At 41.9% G+C, this 22,680-nt stretch overlaps 1 protein-coding gene across 3 annotated transcripts in view; it reads left to right on the top strand.

Moving 5' to 3' along the window:
- The first annotated feature begins 11,705 nt into the window (after positions 1-11,705).
- Positions 11,706-22,680, top strand: part of MASP1 (MBL associated serine protease 1) — a 65,163-nt gene continuing 54,188 nt past the window's right edge. The window contains exons 1-2 of one of the 3 annotated variants that reach the window (XM_004745225.3): positions 11,706-12,136; positions 20,367-20,598. In XM_004745225.3, the coding sequence (XP_004745282.1) occupies positions 12,132-12,136; positions 20,367-20,598 (237 nt within the window). In that variant the 5' untranslated portion in view covers positions 11,706-12,131. Of the gene's footprint in view, positions 12,137-20,355; positions 20,599-22,680 lie in introns of those variants that run through there. The other 2 variants (XR_006609185.1, XM_013052602.2) reach the window with 2 other exon arrangements.

Here is a 22,680-nt window from a genome sequence, read left to right as displayed (position 1 = left end):
GCCTCTCTTGAACACAATCTCCGCACAAGTAACTGGTTACGTTTGATCTATCTCCTTCCACACTTACTTCTATGACATATGGAAAATATACACAAAATGTCTATGATATGTACAAAATATGTGTTGTTTGGGGACCCTCTGGAGTTTTCACTCAATGGATCGTTTCCTAACATAGGTATCACACTTCAACCCTCCCTTTTCATGCAGTGATGTCTTCAAGATAAACTCTCTGCTGCTGTCCATAGATCTTTCCCATTTTCTCTCACTGGTGCTCCACATTCAATAGCATGACTCCATTACATTTAGTCATTATTTGACTGAAGCTTACTTTTCACCTTGACAAACAATGCTACCGGGAACATCCTCACCCAAGTGAGCGTTTCTCTACGACAGGTATCTCAAAGTCAGATTCTCAGTTTCTAAGATTTGCACATTTTTATTTTACTAATAGCCCCAGATTGCCCTCCCAGTGGCCAAGCCACTGTCCATTTCTACAAACACTGTGTCAGTGGACCCATTTCCCACTTGCACCAACACTAACCATCTTCTCGAACATCCTCCATTCTTTCTGAAAAGGCCTGCACGTAATAAGGTTTCCAAGCCTGAGTTTGTCTTTATTTCAGCTGAGTGACATAATCCTCTGGCTAGTGTAGGATGACAGGCTTACAAGTATTTTTCTTTTGCACATTAAGAAATTTTTTATTTCGGGACGCCTGGGTGACTCTGTTGGTTAAGCAGCTGTCTTTGGCTCGGGTCATGATCTCAGGGTCCTGGGATTGAGTCCCACATGGGGTTGCCTGCTCAGTGGGGAGCTTGCTTCTCCTCTCCCTTTGCCTGGTGCTACCTCTGCTTGGGCTCGCCTCTCTCTCTCTGTCAAATAAATACAAATCTTTTTTTTAAAAAAGGTATTTTTTACTTCCCTCTTGTTTCCACATGGTTGGCAGAAAATCTGGGTATTAATCTAGTTCTCCTTTCTTCTCTTTGATAATTTTTAAAATTTTAACTTTATCCTTGATACGTCAAAATTTCACTAGAAGGAATCTATGTATAATTTTATGCATATATCCCACATGAGGCCTGGAAGACATTTTCAATCTGAGAATTCATAGGCTTTCTCGATTCTAGGAAAATTGAGACCAATATTTCCTCAAAGATTTCTTCCTTTCCTTTCTCTTTATTCCATGTTTAATGAAAATTCTACTAGACACATGTAGGATCTTCTGAATCTGTACTCCCTTTACTCTTTCACACTTCTGATCTCTTTATCTGGGGAAATTCCTCAGCTTGATTTTTCAGAGCATTAATTCTTCACATGTGACCATTTATCATACTTTTAATGTCAATAACTATACTTAGCAAAATTATGTTTAGTAAATGCAAAATTATTGGTTTAATTTCACTAATTATCCAATGGCTTCTTTTTGTGTTTCAGTCTCTTCTTATTTCAGATCTCTCTCTTCCTTTTTTGTAGATTACACTCCTGTCTTTAGCTCTCTGGAGATAGCTTATTTTAAAATCTGTTCTTATGTTTCCATTAACTCTATTTCCTGACATGAAATTCTCCTATTGAATTTATTATCCCTTTTCCAGACACAATCTTTTTTTTTTTAAGATTTTATTTATTTATTTATTTATTTATTTATTTGACAGAGAGAGAGAGAGAGAGAGATCACAAGTAGGCAGAGAGGCAGGCAGAGAGCGTGGGGGTAACGCAGACTCCCTGCTGAGCAGAGAGCCCAATGCGGGGCTTGATCCCAGCACCTGAGCCGAAGGCAGAGGGTTTAACCTACTGAGCCACCCAGGTACCCAAGATACAATCTTAAAAAAATATTTGTTGATTCTTATTTGGCAACCTTTCTGTGGTTGTGGTTTCTATTTCTTTCCAAGTAACTTCATGGTATAGCCTTGTCAGCTTCCAGCTTCCCCATGGGAGCTCCACAGCTTCCCACGTGGTCAGGATGAGTTCCCACAGGATGAGTTCCCCATTAGGATGAGTTCCTCAGCTCACACCACTACAACTTCTCATTTACAGACCTCCTTGTACAGGCCTTCCTATTTTCTCATCCACAGATAATTCCTTGTCTTGATTCTGAGTGCAGCCATTCCTTCATTTATCTCATTTCTGGTCTTTATCATTATTTCTATGGACTGGGTACAGAAATGGGGAATTTCCATGTGTCTTGAAGTCCAGGTAATATCATCCATCATTGTCAATCACCAACCCCTTCATCAGCTGGCTTGCACCCATTCTATTTAGCTGTCACATCACCATGACTTTGCTGACCACCCTGTATAAATTAGGCGCTTCTATTGGTCTGTCCCATAGAATTCTGTCCTCTTTCTACATAGTACTCATCATAATTTGTAATTATAAATTCCATTGTGTGTTTACCTAGACTGATGCCTTCGTCCATATATTCAAAAAACACAAAACACTATTGATCCCAAGGTACAGAGCCTATTGTTCAGGCCTTTGAATTATTATTGTGAAAGAGGGACACAGCAGTAATTTGAGACATGCAGCAATTTAAAGCATACATAAGAAACAAAGGTAGTATTTACTTTTCTGTTGGGTGATCAGAGACGATTTTCCTGAAAAATAGCATTTAAGCAAGATTTCAAAGGATAAATCAGAGGAAGTTCTACAAGCAAATGAGGAAGGGACGAGGACAAAAGACCAAGAGAACCAAGCATTTAAGTGCATGCAGGCATGAAAGAGCATGACGGAATCTGGAATGAGCAGCTAATCTGATAGCAGTTCTAGACATTAAAGTCTGCATGCCTAAGCATGGAGAATATAGAAGGGGAAGAGCCATCCCAGGGAAGAGTATCCTGTGAGTCAGGATAAGCCAGATTATCTACAGAAACAAACAATGCCAAAGGCTCAGTGGCTTCATACAACAGTTGTTTTTTCTCACTCGTGCCAAGTGTGCTGTGGGCCCAGCTGACTTTTCAAGGCAGCTGCCCTCCACATGTTGGCTCGATATTGCAAGCTACTTCAATCTCATGGCACCCCATGCCAACATGAGGATTCAGGGTTGAATGCTATTTTAAGACATTTTTATTTCACTCTTTAAGCAAAGGAGGGCCTTTAGAAAAAGGTCTGGCAAAGGGAGAGAACGAATAAGACTTGTATTTGTATAAAGAAGGATACAATAGACAGAAAAATTAATGAGGAGGTTGTTGAGGTAATTTTCCAATAATGCAGGGGCCGTGGGGAATGGAACCCATGCAGATGTTGGATCTGAAAGATACTTATATATAAACAATAGAACTTACTGATTGATGGCATATGAGGATAAAGGAAAAAAAATAAATAAATCAAGGATGACACCCAGATATGTGGCTCGAGTTTCTGAGCTGTTACTGGTTCATGAACACGGTTGGTGCAGAAGAATGAGCAAGTTGGGAATGGAAAGATAGCAGCCTCTGTCCATGGGAAACTTCAGATGGAGGAGGGAACAGACATTTGATTGGTGAGTGAGGAACTGTGGGGAGACATGTAGGATAAAGAAATAGATTTGTAAGTAATCAGTATACAACAGCATTTAAACTGTGGTGGTGAAGCGCATGAGAAATATTTGGGAAGAGTGGTTAACACTGAGATTCTGAAACTCACAGTCTTAGAAAGATCGTCAAGCCCCAGAAATTAATACTAAGTTTTAAGAATATGTGCATAAAAAGGGGCACAGGGGTGGCTCAGTGGGTTAAAGCCTCCGCCTTCGGCTCCAGTCATGATCCCAGGGTCCTGGGATTGAGCCCCACATAGGGCTCTCTGCTCAGCAGGGAGCCTGCTTCCTCCTCTCTCTCTCTCTCTCTCTCTCTGCCTGACTTTCAGCCTACTTGTGATCTCTATCTGCAAATAAATAAATAAAATCTTTTTAAAAAAAAAAGAATATGTGCATATTTAAATTGTTCTCTGAAAAAAGCCCATTCCACAAATGTTTATTAGGGCCCTACTATTTGCAAGTCAAAGACACTGGCCTGGTACTGGAAATAGAGCAATAAACAAAAAATGAAAAAGTATTTGTCCACTTGAAGATTATGTTATTCTAATGGGATGGGAAATGAGGAACGAACAAATAAATAATTAAAATAAATAGTATCTCAGCTGGTGATTAGTGCCATGAAGAAAAACAAAACTGGGCATGGGGATTATGAGTGTGAGTAAGAATAGAAGTAGTAGAATAGAGTGGTCAGGAAGTATCTCACTGAGAAGGTGACGCTTTCAGAAAGAGTCAAAGGCGCTGAGGGAGTGAACTGTGTGGCTTTATTGGGGGTATTCCAGACAGAGGATCTGGCTTCCATTAGATTCTCAGTGATTCACTAGAACGGTAAAGAATGATTCCTCTGAAGAAAGAAGAGAGCGGAGAAAGCAGTTAGAGAAAGAACAGTCTGCAAAGGAGTGCTGGTGACTTGTGGGATTCAGAAAAGATGCAAATGCAAGAGGATCTGATAGACTTAAAATGGGGTGGTGTTAAAGGACTGGATGTCTCGATGAGATTGAAGTCCAGGGTTATTGAATTCTATAAGGTTATTGAAGGAGCAAAAGACCTAAAAAGATGGGAGAGGATGGTCAGAGAATGGGGTGTTGTGAGCTGGAGTTTTCAGAGGTGGATGTATCTGTGGGTATCACAGATGGCTAGGGTAGAATGGAAGAAGTCGGCACTGAAGATGAGAAGGTCAAAGGATGAGAACCTACTGTCACTCAGGACAACAGGAGGAACTGGGAGAGAGAGGTACCATATGCCTAGGTTCTTAAAGAAAAGAACAGAGGATAGGACCAAGAAGTTAGATGTGACAGCAGCAGGGATGAGTAGTTTGCCAGAGTGATAGAAGGGCAGGGGAATTTGGAAAGAGAGTGGAAAAATACCACTCATGAAATAGCAATAGGAAGTTAGGGAAGTAATGACCCTGACTCGTCCATGATCTGAGTCTGCCCCCTCACCCCATGGTCTTGCCCCAACTGTCCATTTGCTTCTTATGGCCTAATGAACGCTGTCCTGTAGTTGAATCTGCTTGGTTCATGTGGCCTTAGCATCTGGGGAACCTCTGGGAAAGGGGAGACATAATATGAGTGAATAGCAACTACAGTCGATATAAAATGGATTTAGGTGAGCAAAGGTAAGGGAGGGATGGAAGGTGTATTAGTTTCCTAGGACTGCCATAACAAAATACCACAGACTGGGTCACTTACACTGCAGAAATTTATTGTCTCACAGTTCTGGAGGCTAGAAGTCTAAGATCGAGGTATTGACAGGTTTTGGTTGATTTCTCTCTCTTTGGCTTATAGATGGCTACCTTGTTGCTGTGTCCTCAGGTGGTTGTCCCTCTGTTTGTGTCATCTGTGTCCTAATCTCCTCTTCTTATAGGGACACCAGTCATATTAGATTAAGGCCCATCCCAACAGCACCTTTTAAACTTTAATTACCTTTTAAAGGCCCTACCTTTAAGTAACCATATTCTGAGATATTAGGGGTTAGGACATCAACATATGAATTTGGGAAGGACACAATTCAACTCAAACAGATCATATATATCTCAAGTACTTAAGAACCCCAGGATCATTCCTTACACATCACACCTCCTCTTCCAAGATTACCATGAAGAGAAATAACCAAACAGAAGACCAGGTACCCTGAGTTACCAGCTCGGCTAGTACCCGGTGCCACAGACTGGGGCTCTCCAGTAAAGATGGGCTCGATGAAAGGGCTTCCTTTGGTCAGAAGTTTAAAAAGGGCATGCCCACCCTCTGCCAGAGCTTAAATCCTAATACCCACCCCTGTCACTCCCTGGCCTAGGTACATGGACAAAGAAGAGCAAAGAGAGAGCCAGAAGCCCTAAAGAAAGCTAGTTCCCAATTGTTTTTTTCACTGAATGAAATGAGGCAGAAAGCAAGAGAAGATAATGTATATGGCCAGTTGATTCACTTCCAATGCCCACTAATAAACTTTGACTCTATCCTTAAGAATAAGGAAGAAGGTAAGAATCAGAGTAGGTTGAGATGTGGGAAAAGGAAAAAGGGATCCTCTCTTATACAGAGATCAAAGTAGATTCTAGAAGCTATAAGCCTACTGGCAGTCAAAGAAGCCTAAAGACTTTGCTCTTCAAGAGAGGTAAAAACACCTCAGCATACCTTTTTGTTTGTTGAAAGTGTGTGGTGGAGAGCCAGCTGTGTTAGCCAGGCAAAGGTCATTTGGGGCTTTCAGAAAAACAAGCAAGTTTCTTTTCAAAGTACTCAGTCTCAAATAGAGTGACCTACAACCTAACAGAAAAGAATATGGGAGTAGGGAACTCTGATTCATGGTCTCAGCCCACCATCTAATTTCAATGTGATCCTGGGCAACATATTTCTCTCCTCTAGGGCTCAATTACCTCATCTCAATATTATTAATTATATATTTAAATACAGATAATAATGCATGGCCTTTGTCCGTTATTTTCAGGATGAAACACTCTTCTTGGAAACAAGTCTTCCCAGGAGAGTGGGGCAGAAGGTTATACCCATCCCCAGGATCCTGACTCATGGGCTATGCCATAGCCCTGGGCTGTTTCTGTGTCCACCCTTTAGAAGAAGGTTTCCAACATTTAGTTACTCATCTTTATAATTTTTTGTATGCATGAATACCATCTACATTATTATTATTTGTTTCATATTTTTTATTTAAATCTGCTCTGGACTTTTTTTTTTTTTTTTACTGAAATCCTTATTTTTGAAAGCATGTTGCTACTCTAAACATAAAAATAAAAATAATGAATAAAAAGTTGTTAAATTCTAGCAGAATAATATTGTCTCTACAAGACTGAATTTGAGACCTGCCTTTCCTTGCTAAAAGGGAATTGAGTATCAATGGCATAGCGGCATCACCTTGAGATTTTCTTCTCAATAATATCAGGAGTAAAAGAGAAATGAAAAAGGCAGGACTTTCTTGACATATGGTGGTGACAGATATTGAAAGTTGACTCATGCAATTTCCATTTCTAATCCCTGTCTTCCTTGCTGCCTGGCTCTGCTTTATAAGCTGTAAAAGTAAGAACAAGACTTCCTAGTCTCCTTTGCAGTTAATGGTGGCCATGTGACCCAGCTTTGGTCTGTGAGACATAAGAAGTTCCCTAGTCCCCTTTTCCTCTTCCTTCTTTTTTCTGTTTTGAATGTGGACGTGACACCTGGTGTTACAGCAACCTTTTTGTGACCAGGAGATGGCAAGCATGAGGATGAAAGCCCGTATCCTAAGGCTGGCAGAGCAGAAAGGAAGAAAACAATGTCAAGCAGCTGCCCCAGACCTATGTACCTCCTCATTTCTTGCTATGTGAGGAAAATAAATTCTATTCAAACATTAGTCAATATTTCTCTTATTATTCACCAAACAGAATATTAACTGATCCTGTATTTCTTAATTCCATATGTGTGGCACCTGAAATCAGCCTGACACCCCTGGTGGCATGTGTTTCATGCTTTTCGAGAATCTTGTATAAGAGAGCTTGTTAGTTTGCTAGGGCTGCCATGGCGAAGTACCACAGACTGGGTAGCTTCAACAGCAGGAATGTATTTTCTTCCAGTTTTGGAGACTAGCACTTCAAAATAAAGGTGTTGGCAGGTGTTTTAAAGTTCAAGATCAAGGTGTTCTTTTGAGGTCTCTCTCCTTGGCTTGCAGATAGCCGTTATCTCACTGTGTCTCACATGGTCTTTTCCTCTGTGTTGTCTGTGCCCTAATCTTATTATAAGGACACTGATTACATCAGATCAGAGCCAACACTAATGGCCCCTTTTTAGCTTAATCACCTCTCGAAGATCCTATCTCCAGATTGTCACATTTTGAGGTACTGGGGGTTAAGGCTTCAACATATGAATTTTGTAAGGACACAACTCAGCCTATAAGAGAGTCTAATAGTTTATTTTTTAATAGAAATTATTTTTCCTTCCCTGCAATCTTGCAGACACAACATAGCATGGCTCATGGATGTTCAAAGTCCACAGGCAGGATCATGAACCTGCAGATGAGGAGAGGGAGTCCTGGCTAGGCGGCAGCGGGGGTGGGAGGGGAGGAGTGGTGGTCATTACATGCGTACTCTATACACTATATCTATTGTATAAATAATATAGTATATATATAGTATATATTGTATACATATTGTATGCACTATATCTATTGTGTATATATATACTGTATATATATATATATATATATATATATATATTGCAAGTAATAATGTATATGGAAGTATCTGGCACATGCTAAGGATATTTTGTCAAATCTAAAATGCCATCAATTATAAGATGCTCCATTATGCTCTGTGCCCCCAAACTGGCAAAATTGTGCCATGAGAGCTTCTAAATTAGAGATTTGGGAACCCCAGCCCAAATTTGCTGAATTTGAATTTCCTGGGATGAAGCTTAGAGATTGTTAGTTTTTAAATCCCCTGTATTTATTTTGATAATGGGGTACCCAGGCGCCAAAGCAATTGCTTTCAACATAGTCAACATGTTACAGAACCCAAAATTTAATTCTAAGGTGTCATCTTTGGAGCTATTTATCAGTTTCTTAGATATTCTATAGGAAGCCTGGATTATATTCTATAGGAAGCCTGGATTTCAGCCTTTGCCAACAAAATCCCATTGCCCAGATACTTTACATTTCCTAACACATTCATGAGATTCCAGAGAGTCTCAGCTTAGGAGTTGCATATAATAAATACTTCGGTAGAACATGTAAACCAAGCCCAGTTCTAGTGGTAGGAATGCTGTAGCATGCACTCTCTTAGTACTATATTCGTGACCCCTGTCCTGGACTATAACCTGGGGGTGTTGAACCCACATCTGTCATTCTGCATTTTATGATTCTAAGTGACATACTGTTAGTTAATTGTGGGCATATTTTAAACTTTCCATTAAACTTTAAAAAAAAAGTAATTCAGTCTTCTTAAAAGTTATTTTTCGGAATGCCTATGATTGACTCCTGACCCACGTCATGCTACTATGATCCCAGAAAGAGCAAGGATCAAGGTGAGAGGAATGCTCTGCACTCCACTCTTTGCACAGGTCATGCGAGCACCCCACAGGACGGCCTTCAAGACAATAGCAATTCCCCAGTTCTCGCACCCACATTTGTATGTGCTCTGTCATCTCAACAGGGTCCAATCCCCTCATTGTACAGCTGAGCAGGTCGATGCCCCCTTCTCCCTCCCTCCAACCCAGAAAGTAGATGACTTTCCCAAGGTCCCATACAAGGTAGCCTACTGACACTGAGCCTACTCCCAGACTATGTCCCTTGCATTCCTCCTACTCCCCATGATCTAGCAATGCGACTTCAGAGGGTCTTTATCAAAAGGTCAGGACAATATCACCAGTGTCTTCTAGTCCAATGGGAAACTGCCCTGAATCTCACCCAGATCATTCACTGAGCCATATAGTTCCTGTTTTCATGCAGATTCCATCTGAGCCCTGGCTAACTCCCAGGGAAGCACATATCAGATCTGCTGTCTATTGGCAGAACTTTGGCTTAGAACGTATTTCAAATGCTTCCCATTGAACATTGGCAGCCTTGAGAAAATATGGCCAGGAAATTATTCTGGGAAGCTCGATTGCTCTATGACACTTTACAAGGAGAAGCTGATGGCTTTCCCTCCCGAGCTCTTCCCTCTGTGCCCAGAACAAATGACTGCATATTCCTGTATGTGCCCTAAATTAGGAGAGGGCCAGGTCTGCTGCCTCCTGAATAGAGGGAATGTCTGTAACGGGCAGAGCCCTCCGCACAGTGCACTGTGCTTTGAGCCAAGTTCTTTCTCCTTCAGTTTTGAAACCCTTGGGCATTCCAAGAGAAATGTAGTCCATGTGTTTCTGATTCATTTACACTTAAATCATTAAAATGTTGTTTTGTGAGAGTTATTTGATGTCTGAGGAGCCTATGAGGCTTCTTAATGAGACTTTTAAGGGTTTTTTTTTTTCCTTTTTTCTTTCTTTCTTTCTTTTTTTTTTTTTTTATTTTATTCTGGCTGAAACAGAAAGCAACATTTTGCTAAAACAGTGCCCGAGTTCAAACATATTCTCTCATCTCATATATTTGCACCCACATTATCGACCACAGGCTTTTACTAATGCCAGGACTGGCAAGACTGACATTCAAAAGTGTTAAAATAGAGAAACTGGAGAGAAAATGGAGCAGGGAGAATTCCAGTGAGATTCAAACCTGTGTTCCCTGAAATGTGCCAAAGCAGCAGTACCAGAGGGTGGAGAGTACATGCATTTGCTACCCTGGTTAGACTGGGGGACGGGGTGGCTCTCTCGGTGCACTGGGGGACAGCTAATACTGCACTTCCAAAGGCATAATTTCCTTGAAGCCTCACAGCAGCCCTCATTTCCCAGATGCGAAGTAGGCTTAGAGGTGCTAAGAGTTGGACCCAGAGTGCACAGTTGGCTTGGACAGAAAGGAAAGATTACAGCTAAACTCTGACTCTGAGTTTCATGCTCTTTTCAGAATGTTTCAAGTTGAGTTTCTCCATGAATGTTGTATTTGAAATACCAAATGGACTAGAATATTTCAGGGAGAAGCAGTACGACCTAGTGGATAGGATCCCCTACCGCTTTCTAACTGTGTGAACTTGGGTACATGACTTAACCTCTCTGGGTAGTTTCCTTATCTGTAAAATGGGGATGAACCCATTACCCAACTATTCAAGATATAAAGATGATTAAAGGGAATGAACACATTTCTAGAATAGTTCCTGAAACCTAAGATTCAATAAATGTTAACTATTAGTCATTAAAAAAAAAAAAGCTGGATAATCTTGGCAAGTTGTAGAAATTCTCTGAGCCTCAGTTTCCTCATTTGTAAAGTGAGTACAATAGTGTGACCCTTACAAGTTTGTGGGAGCGCTTGAGATGGTGCATACACTTAGTGCTGTGCCTACACAGAAAAGGTTCTCCGTAAAAATCTACTTTTCACACCCAGACATCCTTCTCCCTGTTGAGATTTAATTGTCATTGTTGTGGGGGGAAGAATTGTCCTCTTATTCAGCTCAGTTTAGATCTGGCGCTGCATTTCTCCACAATCTCAGGGTGCAGATGTGTATACAGTCCCGCGTCTTCTCTGCCCAGGGGGTGCGGGCTCTCCTGAAGAGATGGACCCTCACTGGGCTGGATTGGTTGTGTGCCCTGTGATGGTTAACAGAACAAGTATTGCTTTTAAGTGGAGAAGAACCACTAGCCAACTGCAGGACATGGGGCTCCCTCACATTCCTGGCCAACGGCTCTGTTCACAAGAAAATCTGTCACTGTTTGCAGGCTGACTGTGGCTTTGGGATTTGGACCTTTTTTCCTTTCCTAGTGTAGATGTCAGAATTGCCTTCTTAGCTGGTTGTTTCTGCTTCACTGGTGTCTTTTTGCCAGTGTCCTGAGGAAGAGCAGGAAACTATAGCCATCTGGCAAGGGAGACTAAAGAGAAATTAGACTTTGTCCCTCTCCACCCTCACACACACACACACACACACACACACATACTCCATACAGTCACACACATTTACTCATACATTCACTAATACACATTAACACACACACTCATATGCATTCACTCACATTCACACAAACTCACTCATACCCATTCACACATTTACTCATACAGAGTCACACACACATTCACAGACTCACACAGACATGTTCTCTCTCACACACATGCACACACACACACACACACACACAGATACAAACACCTTTCCGAGCCGCACAGTTTTCTCTCAAGAGCTGGAGCCAGCCACACAGGATAAAGGAAGGAACTGGAGGAGCAGATCTTTTCAGGAGGAAGACAGATTCTGTTCTGTCAGGTTCCTATGAGTGTGTGTAAGAGCAAGTCAGAGGAGAGAGAGAGGGAGAGAGAGGAGGGTGAGAGAGGGAAAGAGGAGAGAGAAGAGGGAGGGAGGGAGAGAGAGGAAGAGGCAGAGGGAGAGAGGGGGAGAGGGGATCTGTTGCAGGCAGGGGAAGGCGTGACCTGAATGAAGAATGCCAGCCAATTCCAGAGACACACAGGGACCTCAGAACAAAGATAAGGCATCGCTGACACCACACCGGGGACAAGCTCCCAGGAAAGTCAGGCCGAGGGGACCGAAGCCAGGCAGCCAGGAGCACCCCAGGCAGGAAAATGAGGTAAGTGCCAGCGCAGGAGTGGACATGGGAGGGGGGCCCTTTCAGGAACAAGGTGTCAAGTAGCCTAGGAAGGTTTGACCTTGTCTCCAGGCAGACTCACCTACCTGTCCTGCGGGTGTGGCAGGGGCTTCTCATCAATCCCTGGGGCTTTGAGAAGGGGGATGTGGGCTGGGCGCTGCCCTGGGACTGCGGAGACAAGCAGCTCCAAATGGGAGACTTTGTGCAAATCCTGCCCCACGCTGCCAGGGCTCAGTTTCTCCCTCTGCCAGTGTTGGGTGCTGTCTGCTGGCAAATGTGACTTTCCTCCTGTTGCCCTCAAGGCTGATTTTTTGTTTTCCTTCCCTGCAAAGAGCATTGGTTTATCTCTTCCAACACTTTGTGAGTTAGGTATGTGTTTGTGTGTTTATTTGTTCGGACCGGAAAAGAAATCAGCTTCCCACAGCTCAGCTCTGCGGTTTCTCAAACCTTCAGAAGTTTGCCAGTTAAAACCTCAATTTAGAAAACGAAAAACCTGTCCCCATTTTACAGTTCCCTATAAATTTCTGCATTTCTCACTGAAATCAGAGGCAGCTGGTGACATGAATCAGGCTATGAATTGTACCAAATGGCTCTTAAAGGGATACCACAAATTTAAAAAAAAAAAAAAAAAAAGCCTTTGGTGTTCTAAATCCAGGACTTTAAATTCTAATTGTTTTTAAACTCTTCAACATTTCCTATTCCTCAGCCCATATTTAGAGTTACTTGATCCTCCTCACCAGACATTCCTTCTACGTTTTCCTCTGCAAGTCTCAAAATGCAACCACTATAATTATTTTTACTATTTTTAAGTGTTAATGGTGTTAAAAATACCAAAAAAAAAAAAAATGAAGAAGAAGAAGAAGGTAAAAGAAAAACACCCTGCTGACGTGTTAAGACTCAGCACCTCTTTCTTCTCAGTTGGAAAAAGGCTTCTATTTGTTTCTCTTCTGCAAAGTCACCTAGCAACTTTTCTGGTCTGGGGCCAATGGGGGGCTTCGGACTGTGTTAACTCTTTGAGCTCAGATCACCTGTGGTTCAGAAACATAATCATGTCTCTAAGGTTAATTTGATCTGTTTTTTAAAAATCCGTTGTAACATTAAGCCTGCCATCTAACTTCATTTTCCTTTCTCCTGAGAGAGATAGGATTTATGCCCGTCTACATTGAGTGGAGAGCAGAATCTTATCCCACCAGCCCAGGGCCCAGCCATACCAATGTACAGGCTGATGAACAGCCCTTTGTCTTTCTGCTCATTTACTCCTTAACACAGAACAGCTCCCCCCGACACACACACCTTATTTCCACCTCAAGGACCCGATTTTTCAAGCCACAGCTCAAACATCATCTCCTCTTCCCTGGCCAGCACCCCCAGAATGAGCATCCTCCTCTTTGTGTTATCCCTGTTCTTGGGAGCTACATCTCTCTTCATCTTCAAAATAGTTCACTGTTCAGATCCCTATCGACGAACTTAAGTAGAGGATCTATCTATCGTTCACCTTAGTATGTCCACTACCCAGCATAATGTCTGTTTCCTATTAGGATTTCAATAAATATTAGCTGAATAGAATTCAGTCCACTAGCAAACCGGTCAGTGGAGAAATGCCCCACTAGAAGTCTCAAAAGAGACTTGCCTCATAGGGACACAACACGTCAGAGTTCGCAGAGTACTTTTAAAGGCCTCTCTTTTTTGGCCGTAGATTTTAGATGAAGTAAGGATTTACAGAGAAGTGAGGATAAAAGCCGTTAAGTAACTTGTCCAAAGCCACGCAGATGATCTTGAAAAGGCTCTGCCTCAAACTTGAGTCTTCAGACTCCGAGTCCAGGGTTTTTTTCTACTACACACATTCCACCAGACTCTCAACCAAGTGTATAATCCTATACCAATAGCTCCTGATTCTAGCCATACATTAGGATCATCTGTGATGCTTTCACAAGTGCCAATGACCAGACCTCACTCCAGACCAATTAAACTAGAATTTGTTGGAGAGGGGTTTTGTTATTAGTATCTTTTTTTTTTAATTTCTACATAAAGCCATGAGTTTTTTAATTATTTTTCACAGGATTAATTGCTTTGGCCCAATGCCTAGACATGATATGGGCATGGACCCAGCAGCTTCCTCTGTTAGCTTTTGTTTCTCCCTTCTTCTGTTGAAGCTAATTCACCATATGGTGTTGGGCATGACATGTCACTACTTGGGATATCCTTTTCATCATCTGTCAAATAAGGGCATTGTCCAAGGGATCTACACAGTCGCTTTCGACACTCCTACTCACAAACAGTCTTGGTGTCCTGTAGGTTGGAGGGAGGGAGGGGGGGAAGGGAAGAGAGGGAGAGAAGAGGATGCAAAGTGCTACTTCTTCCACAGTCATTTTGTGCACTCCACATAGTCTGCTCCTGCAGAGGGCCTATCCAATCCCAGCTTTAGGGATTGTTTGACATGTCAAGCAAATGCAGCTAAACTTTTTGATTAGCTCGAGAATAGGTAGCAGGTGTCAGGAATTCCACAGCCCCTGCCTGCTGTAGAAGAAACAAGAAACATCCAGAGGGTTTAAACAAAAGCTGCCACTTACATTCTTCGATTGGCAGCTCCTAAAGCAAGCAGGCATAGGCTCGAGCCCATTATGTGCAAGAAGATATTTGTTTCATATGTTTGAAACTGTTTGGCGATGCAAGCAAAATAGAACAGAAAGCTTGTTCCCACACTGGCCCATTACCTACCACATGTGGGCCTTTGGGACTGAATGAGGTTGCTAAGTGCAGCCAGCCCCTGACAAGACCAGCATTAGGAGGCTGGGAGTCTCCTCCATGTGGTCTGGAAAAAGTAGGCACAGAGAAAGTTGACCTTGCAGCTTTGCATAATCTGAGTGTCGCTATTGCAGTGAAGTCCAGTTTGGGAGCCAAAGTTCTTTCCTAACCTCTGCTTTTCGGGAAGCAGCATGATGGCATAATTATAACTAATGTTTGCTGAGGGCTGGGCTGTTAACAAAGAACTTTCCAATCCACCTTTATTCTGATAGCAGCCCTGTAGCGAGTCATTATTTTCACCGCTTACCAGATGAGGACACTGAGACCTTACTTGGCTTCCCCAAGAGGGGTCAGGTAAATAAAGTCAAAGGCTGAACTTGAAACTAGCTCTTCTGACCCAAGACTAGGGCTCTCCCCTCCCCACGCAGAACAGAACCCAAACTCCCAGGCCTAGCAATATTCGTACCTTTCCTTACTTGAAATTGAGGCTGTCTGCCCCTGAAAGACAGGGTTTCTAGATTCTGCTTTCCTGGGAGCTCACAGGAGAGCTTAACCTATGGCTTCCCTTCTCTCTGTCTTGGAGGCTCTCCCTCCAAGATTGGTTTTAAAAAAAAATATTGACCCTGGCAATTGGATTAAGACATTTTGTTTCCTCAGTCGAAATCTCACAGGTTCCTATCGCAGGTACAGTGGAAGAAAATTAAATGACTGTATTATTTCCTTTTTATTGAAAAAACAGTATAAATTCCTTCTTGACAAATAGCACATCGCATATACGCAAAAATTAAAGTTAAGATATTCACATTCCCACTTCAGAGATAGCCACTGTTAATACACTGGTGAAATCCTTCTAGGCCTTTTTGCACTTACCTCTTTATCTTTCATGTAAATACCATATGAGACAGCTAGATAATCTACATTTATAGTTAACTTGATGGGTTACATGTTCAAAAATTCATGTGCGTGCATATATATACATATATGCATCTCTGTGCTGGAGAGGGAGAGTTAGGGAGATAGAACTTTCTGCTTAGCAAAGTGTAGCCATTACAGTAGTCCCTGCTCATCCAGGGAGGATAGGTTCCAAGACCCTCAGAGGACCCCTGAAACCACAGATAGCAGGGAACCCTATAGATACATATATACATACATACATACATACCTATGGCCAAGTTTAATTTATTAATTAGGTCCAGTAAGAGATTAACAATAGTAACTAATAATAAAAATAGAGCAATGATAACAATATACTGCAATAAAATTATGTGAATGGGTCGGTTTCAAAAAATATCTTTTTTTAAACATTTTTAAATTTAAATTCAATTAATTAACATGTAATATATTATTGGTTTCAGAGGTACAGACCTGTGGCTCATCAGTCTTCTATAATACCCAGGGCTCATTACATCACATGCCCTCCTTAAAGTCCATCATCCAGTTACCCCATCTTTCCATCCCTTCCCCTCCAGCAACCCTCAGTTTGTTTCCTGTGATTAAGAGACTCTTATGGTTTGTCTCCCTCTCTCTCTGGTTTCACCTTATTTTATTTTTTCCTCTCTTCTCTTATGATCCTCTGTTTTGTTTCTTAAATCCCATGTATCAGTGAGACCATATGATAATTGTCTTTCTCTGACTGGCTTATTTTGCTTAACATCATAACCTCTAGTTCCATCCACATCGTTGTAAATGGCAAGATTTCACTTTTGATGGCTGGGTAATATTCCATTGTATGTATAGACCACATTTTCTTTATCCATTCATCCGTCCATGGACAGCTGGGCTCTTTCTGTAGTTTGGCTATTGTGGACATTGCTGCTATAAACATTGGGGTGTACATTTGTATCTTTAGGGTAAATACCTGACCAGCAATCGCTGGGTCATAGGGTATCTCTATTTTCAACTTTTTGAGGAATCTCCATACTGTTTTCTGGCATGGCTGCACCAGCGTGCACTCCCACCAACACTGTAAGATAGTTCCCCCTTTCACGAATCCTCGCCAACTTCTGTCCTTTCCTGACTTGTTACTTTTAGCTGTTCTGACCAGTGTGTGGTGGTATCTCATTGTGGAGTGATGGTGAGCATTTTTTCTGTGTCTGTTGGCCATTTATATGTCTTCTTTGGAGAAATGTCTGTTCATGTCTTCTGCCCATTTCTTGATTAGATTATTTGTTCTTTGGGTGTTGAGTTTGACAAGTTCTTTATAGATTTTGGATACTAGCCCTTTATCTGATAAGTCACTCACAAATATCTTCTCCCGGGGCGCCTGGGTGGCTCAGTGGATTAAGCCGCTGCCTTCAGCTCAGGTCAGGATCTCAGGGTCCTGGGATCGAGCCCTGCATCGGGCCCTCTGCTCAGCAGGGAGCCTGCTTCCCCCTCTCTCTCTGCCTGCCTCTCTGCCTACTTGTGATCTCTCTCTCTCTCTGTCAAATAAATAAATAAAATCTTTAAAAAACAAAACAACAACAACAGAAAAAACAAATATCTTCTCCCATTCTGTCGGTTATCTTTTGGTTTTGTTGACTGTTTCCTTTGCTGTGCAAAAACTTTTGATCTTGATGAAGTTCTAATAGTTCATTTGCCCTCGCTTCCCTTGCCTTGACAATGTTTCTAGGAAGAAGTTACTGCGGCTGAGGTCAAAGAGGTTGCTGCCTGTGTTCTCCTCAAGGATTTTGATGGATTCCTGTCTCACATTTAGGTCTTTCATCCATTTTGAGTATATTTTTGTGTATGGTATAAGGAAATGGCCCAGTTTCATTCTTCTGCATATGGCTGTCCAATTTTCCCAACACCGTTTGTTGAAGAGACTGTCTTTTTTCCACTGGATATTCTTTTTTGCTTTGTCAAAGATTGGTTGACCATACATTTGAGCGTCTGTTTCTGGGTTCTCTGCTCTGTTCCATTGATCTATGCGTCTGTTTCTGTGCCAGTACCAGACTGTCTTGATGAGTACAGCTTTGTAGTAGAGCCTGAAGTCTGGAATTGTGATGCCGCCAGCTTTGTTTTTCTTTTTTCAAAATTCCTTTGGCTATTCGGTGTCTTTTCTGGTTCCATATACATTCTAGGATTATTTGTTCCAGTTCTGTAAAAAAAAGTTGATGTTATTCTGGTAGGAATTGCTTTGAATATGGAGATTTCTCTAGGCTGCGTGACATTTTAACAATATTTTTTCTTCCAACCCATGATCATGGAACATTTTTCCATTTCTTTGTGCCTTCCTCAATTTTTTTCATGAATGCTCTATAGTTTTCTGAGTACAGATTCTTTCCCTCTTTGGCTAGGTTTATTCCTAGGTATCTTGTGTTTTTAGGTGCAATTGTAAATGGGATTGACTCCTTAATTTCTCTTTCTTCTGTCTCACTGTTAGTGGATAGGAATGCAACTGATTTATGTACACTGATTTTGTCTTCCAAAATATCTTAATTGTACTGCACTCACCCTTCTTCTGATGATACTGAGATGATAAAATGCCTATGTGATGAGATGAAGTGAGGGGAGTGACATAAGCACTGTGATGTAGCATTAGGCTATTACTGACCTTTGGAAAACATGTCAGAAGGGGGAACATCTTGCTTCTGGACCAAGGCTGATTATGGGTAACTGAAACCATGGAAAAGAAAATGGTGGATAAGGGGGAGCCACTGGAGTCAAAAAATGCTAGCATAATTTTCCAGCATGGACTTAGGCTGTATAAGGCTCTGGTGCCACTTTCTTTCATCTATGCATTCATCTATTCATTTCATTCATCATCTATTATATACCAGGCTATAGGCTAGATCCTTTATATACATCATCTCTAATGCTCATGTGAGTCCTATAGTTAAATTATAATATCCTCTAGACATACAAGGAAACTGGGCCTCAGAGAAACTATTATCCAATATTTCACAACCAGTAAGTAGAAGAATGCGGATTTGAACCCAAATACATCTAACTTCAGGGGCTGTGTCTAAAGCAGTGCAGTGGGAGATAAGCAGAAGGGAAGCACATTCAGGGAGCTGTGGAATCTGGAAGTGCAAAGGTTACTTATCACATAGGAAGACTTAAGCTGGATGGTGGAGGACAAATAAGGCAAGCAGATGAAGAATGGGTAAGGCATGTGCAAGGGGACCAAGGCAGGACAGGCATGGCATACTTTCAGAATGACATGCCAAGGCAGAGCTGGCACTGAGATGAGGCTGGACAGGCAGATCAACGCTAGATCAAAAAGGGCTCACCTGCCATCCTGGGAGTAGATGCTTAATCCCGCAGGCACAGTGAAGCAGCAGGGTCACATGTGTGCTTCAGAAAATAAACTTCAGCAGAAAAGTGCTGAGTGATGTAAAGTGGGGGACAAGGAAGATTACTTAGGATACACTAGCAGTAGGCCAGTTAAGAACATTTAAATTCATAGACTGGAGAGAAAAAAAGTGGATTTCCAAAACATAGGAAACAGAATACATAGGACTTAGGGAAGAAGTTTATGGGCCAGGTTTGGCGTATTTGAGTTCAAGGTCATTGGGTCTTGCAGGAGGAGCAATCTATAAGATGCCCAATGTGGTACATGTTGGCCATGAGTGTTCTGACTAGCCTTGGACATCTGAATCATTATTGCGCCACTTTGGGTGTGTTCCGTTAAGTTTTATTGAGTTTTCCTTGCGCCTTGCTTATGCAATTCTTTTTTTTTAAAGATTTTATTTATTTATTTGACAGAGAGAAATCACAAGTAGGCAGAGAGGCAGGCAGAGAGAGAGAGGAGGAAGCAGGCTCCCTGCTGAGCAGAGAGCCCGATGCGGAACTCGATCCCAGGACCCTGAGATCATGACCTGAGCTGAAGGCAGCGGCTTAACCCACTGAGCCACCCAGGCGCCCACTTATGCAATTCTTTTAACAGTCCATTATCTCTGATGCCTAAAGCTGGAAATAAATTGTAGGTTTCTGATCCTTTTATAAGAATACTTACCAAGGGCGGGGGGGGGACTTGTTTTGCTTATTCTTTCTTAGTTCAAAATTTTGCATACCTTGACTGATTTTGTTACATCTGTTTAAGGAATGCAAGATCTCATCATTGAGTATAAGTCTCATCCCAGCATTACCATGTCATTATTATTTATTTTTTATAAAACTGAACCAAGTGTTTGTGATTCTTAAATGAAGCCCAAGTTGAAGAAAGGATATCGACTTTTACCTAATTATGAAATTTACATTCTTTACAGTAAAATAATATGTGTCAGAGTCCCAAATAGGGGATTATCTAGGAGACTTGAATACTTATTAAATCTTCAGAAGAACACCTTTGGAAGAAACTGTAGAATTCATGGAGTCATCATCTACCTGTAGAATAAACTGGATAAGCAAGGCTCCAGGTGGAGAAAAGTAAGAACAGCAGGCCAGTGGCAGAGATACGCCAACAGCTTGGTCTCCTAGCTGCTTAGTTAAGGGGTGAGGACCTATGTCCATGAATGTAAGCAGATCCATTCATGTCTTTCAGGTGGCTCCTTCTCTGGCATGCTCTGTGCTTCTCCTTCTTGAAAGCTTCAGCCCATACCGTGGAGCTTAACAATATGTTTGGCCAGATTCAGTCACCTGGCTATCCAGACTCCTATCCAAGTGATTCAGAGGTGACTTGGAATATCACTGTCCCAGAGGGATTTCGGATCAAGCTTTACTTCATGCACTTCAACTTGGAATCCTCCTACCTTTGTGAATATGACTATGTAAAGGTGAGACCCTTGATGTTCCCTAACTGAGCCAGGTTCTCTACTGGAGAATCTGCTGGGGGTTAGAGAAGCCTAGATGAATTAGATACTGTGCTTACCCCCCCAGGGTAGCAGTCCAGTGAGGAAGATGCACAAAGTTACAATCTGATGAATGAAGGTTGGGGTATGCTAGGTGCAGGCTGAGTGGTACACCTAGAAAGGACCAGAAGAGAAATTGTGGCTGGCAATGTATAACTCAGACAAACACAACCTCCCCCTTTTAATTTCTGTTCCCAATGTCCTTAATGTTTCCACTAAAGAAAAGGGCAGAGACCCCAGAGTAAGCATAACTAGACTGAAGCACAGCCATAATTATATCCAAATCAGACACATTAGAAAGCATTGCCACTTCTGTAAGTAATGATCAAGTGCTGGGGAAGGGCTGGGTATGCAGCAGTGCACAGTAGCAGGTGAAATCAGAAGGTTGGATTGGGGTGAGATTCTGTAGGGTCTTGAATGTGATGCTAAGGAGTTTGGATTTTCTCTGCAAAGGGTGTGGGCAAGGTTGGGGGGGCACCATCAGAGGTAGATGTAAAAACCATGTGAAAAAGGAGCAGGAAATGATTAGAACATTGAAGCAATATACCCTGGAATTTAGAGAGAACCCACAAACAATGCCATGGATGGGAAGCTGTCTTTGAAAGGGGGGCTGAGAAAGGTTGGAGTGCTTCTGAGAGATCAAGTTTACTATGGCTGTGTCTGGCTCAAAAAGGTGTGGAGGCCTAAAAACCTACTTTCTAATCTCTCTGTGGCTTTCTGGAAAAGTTCTCATTAAACCACTCTCGAGTAGATTTTATATATATTTTAGCGTTAATGTGGTCTCTGTTCTCCATAGTCAGTAATTCAACAAGAGTTAACCTTTTATTAACCAGAATGTTTGATCAACAGCAAAGTAGTGAATTTACAATGTACTTTTATACTTGTAATCTCATTCACTCTTTAAAACAATCCTGTAAGACAGGTACTACTACTGTCATCCTTCATAGACAAAGGAACAAACCCAAGAAAGTGAAGCTATAGCTAGCAAGTGGTGGGTCAATTTCCAAGCCCATGTCTTCTGACTTGCAATCCCATGCTTTTCTGGCTACACCAAACTGCTCTCAAGTTGCCCTCCACTGAGCCCCAGGGTACTGCAGGGGCTTATAAGTCTATTGTTGGGAGGAGGGAGACAGTAAGTGGGACTATGAACCCCCATCCTGCTTAAACTCATTTTAAGTGTTGGGTGTTGCTTATTTTATATATTGGGTCTGCATCGAAAATCTCATTTACAACAAGGTTCCTGTGACTAAAAACTTTCCCAAATTGGTGCTCTATGACAGTTTCTTAGCTTCAGCACTATTGATATTTTGAGCCAGGTAATTCCTTGCTGAGGAAAGTTGTTTTGAGAATTATAGGATTTTTAGCAATATCCTTGCCTTCCCCTCACTAGATACCAATATCACTCTCCCTCCAGTTGTGACAGCCAAATATGTCTCTAGAAGTTGCCCGTGTCCTCAGAGGGACAGAATCTCCTAATCTGAGAACCACTGCTCAGTGGGATGCTGCCCTCTGTGAATGTCCTGGTCTGGGGACTGTGAGAATTTAAAGATACAAAAGATCTGGTCCCTTAAAGAGAGATGAACCTAGAAAAGTAGCCATTGTGTAAGATGGAAAAGAGTAAGGACACCAAGAGACTTAAAGATACAGAATGAGGAGAAGGGAGCTGATTGCTTAGGAGATGCTGTGGGTGGCCATCTAGACTAACTAAGAGTTCTCAGGAATTCATTAAAAATGGAGCTGACTTCTCAGAGTCACAAGGTTCCCACAAGTAGGATTCACTGAGACTCTAGGTGTCGATCATCATAAAGTGAAATTTCTGACAACATGGTCTTCCAGAATATAATCCAGCCTCAGCCAGAGGCAGACTCCAGGAAAAGATGCATTATGGGTAGGGGACATTAGGTTAACAGACTCCTCCAGCCCATTCCCCCAACTAATGCTGGTCATAAAACTGGGCCATTCTCAAATATTTGGATTAGAAAGTGGACTTAACCAGAAGGAAAATGA

Source organism: Mustela putorius, unplaced genomic scaffold (assembly GCF_011764305.1).
Source record: "Mustela putorius furo isolate JIRA1106 unplaced genomic scaffold, ASM1176430v1.1 tig00003834_pilon_pilon_pilon, whole genome shotgun sequence".
Classification (NCBI taxonomy): Eukaryota; Metazoa; Chordata; class Mammalia; order Carnivora; family Mustelidae; genus Mustela; species Mustela putorius.
Note: the sequence above shows the minus strand (reverse complement) of the source record. Positions and strands in the feature narration are given on the sequence as shown.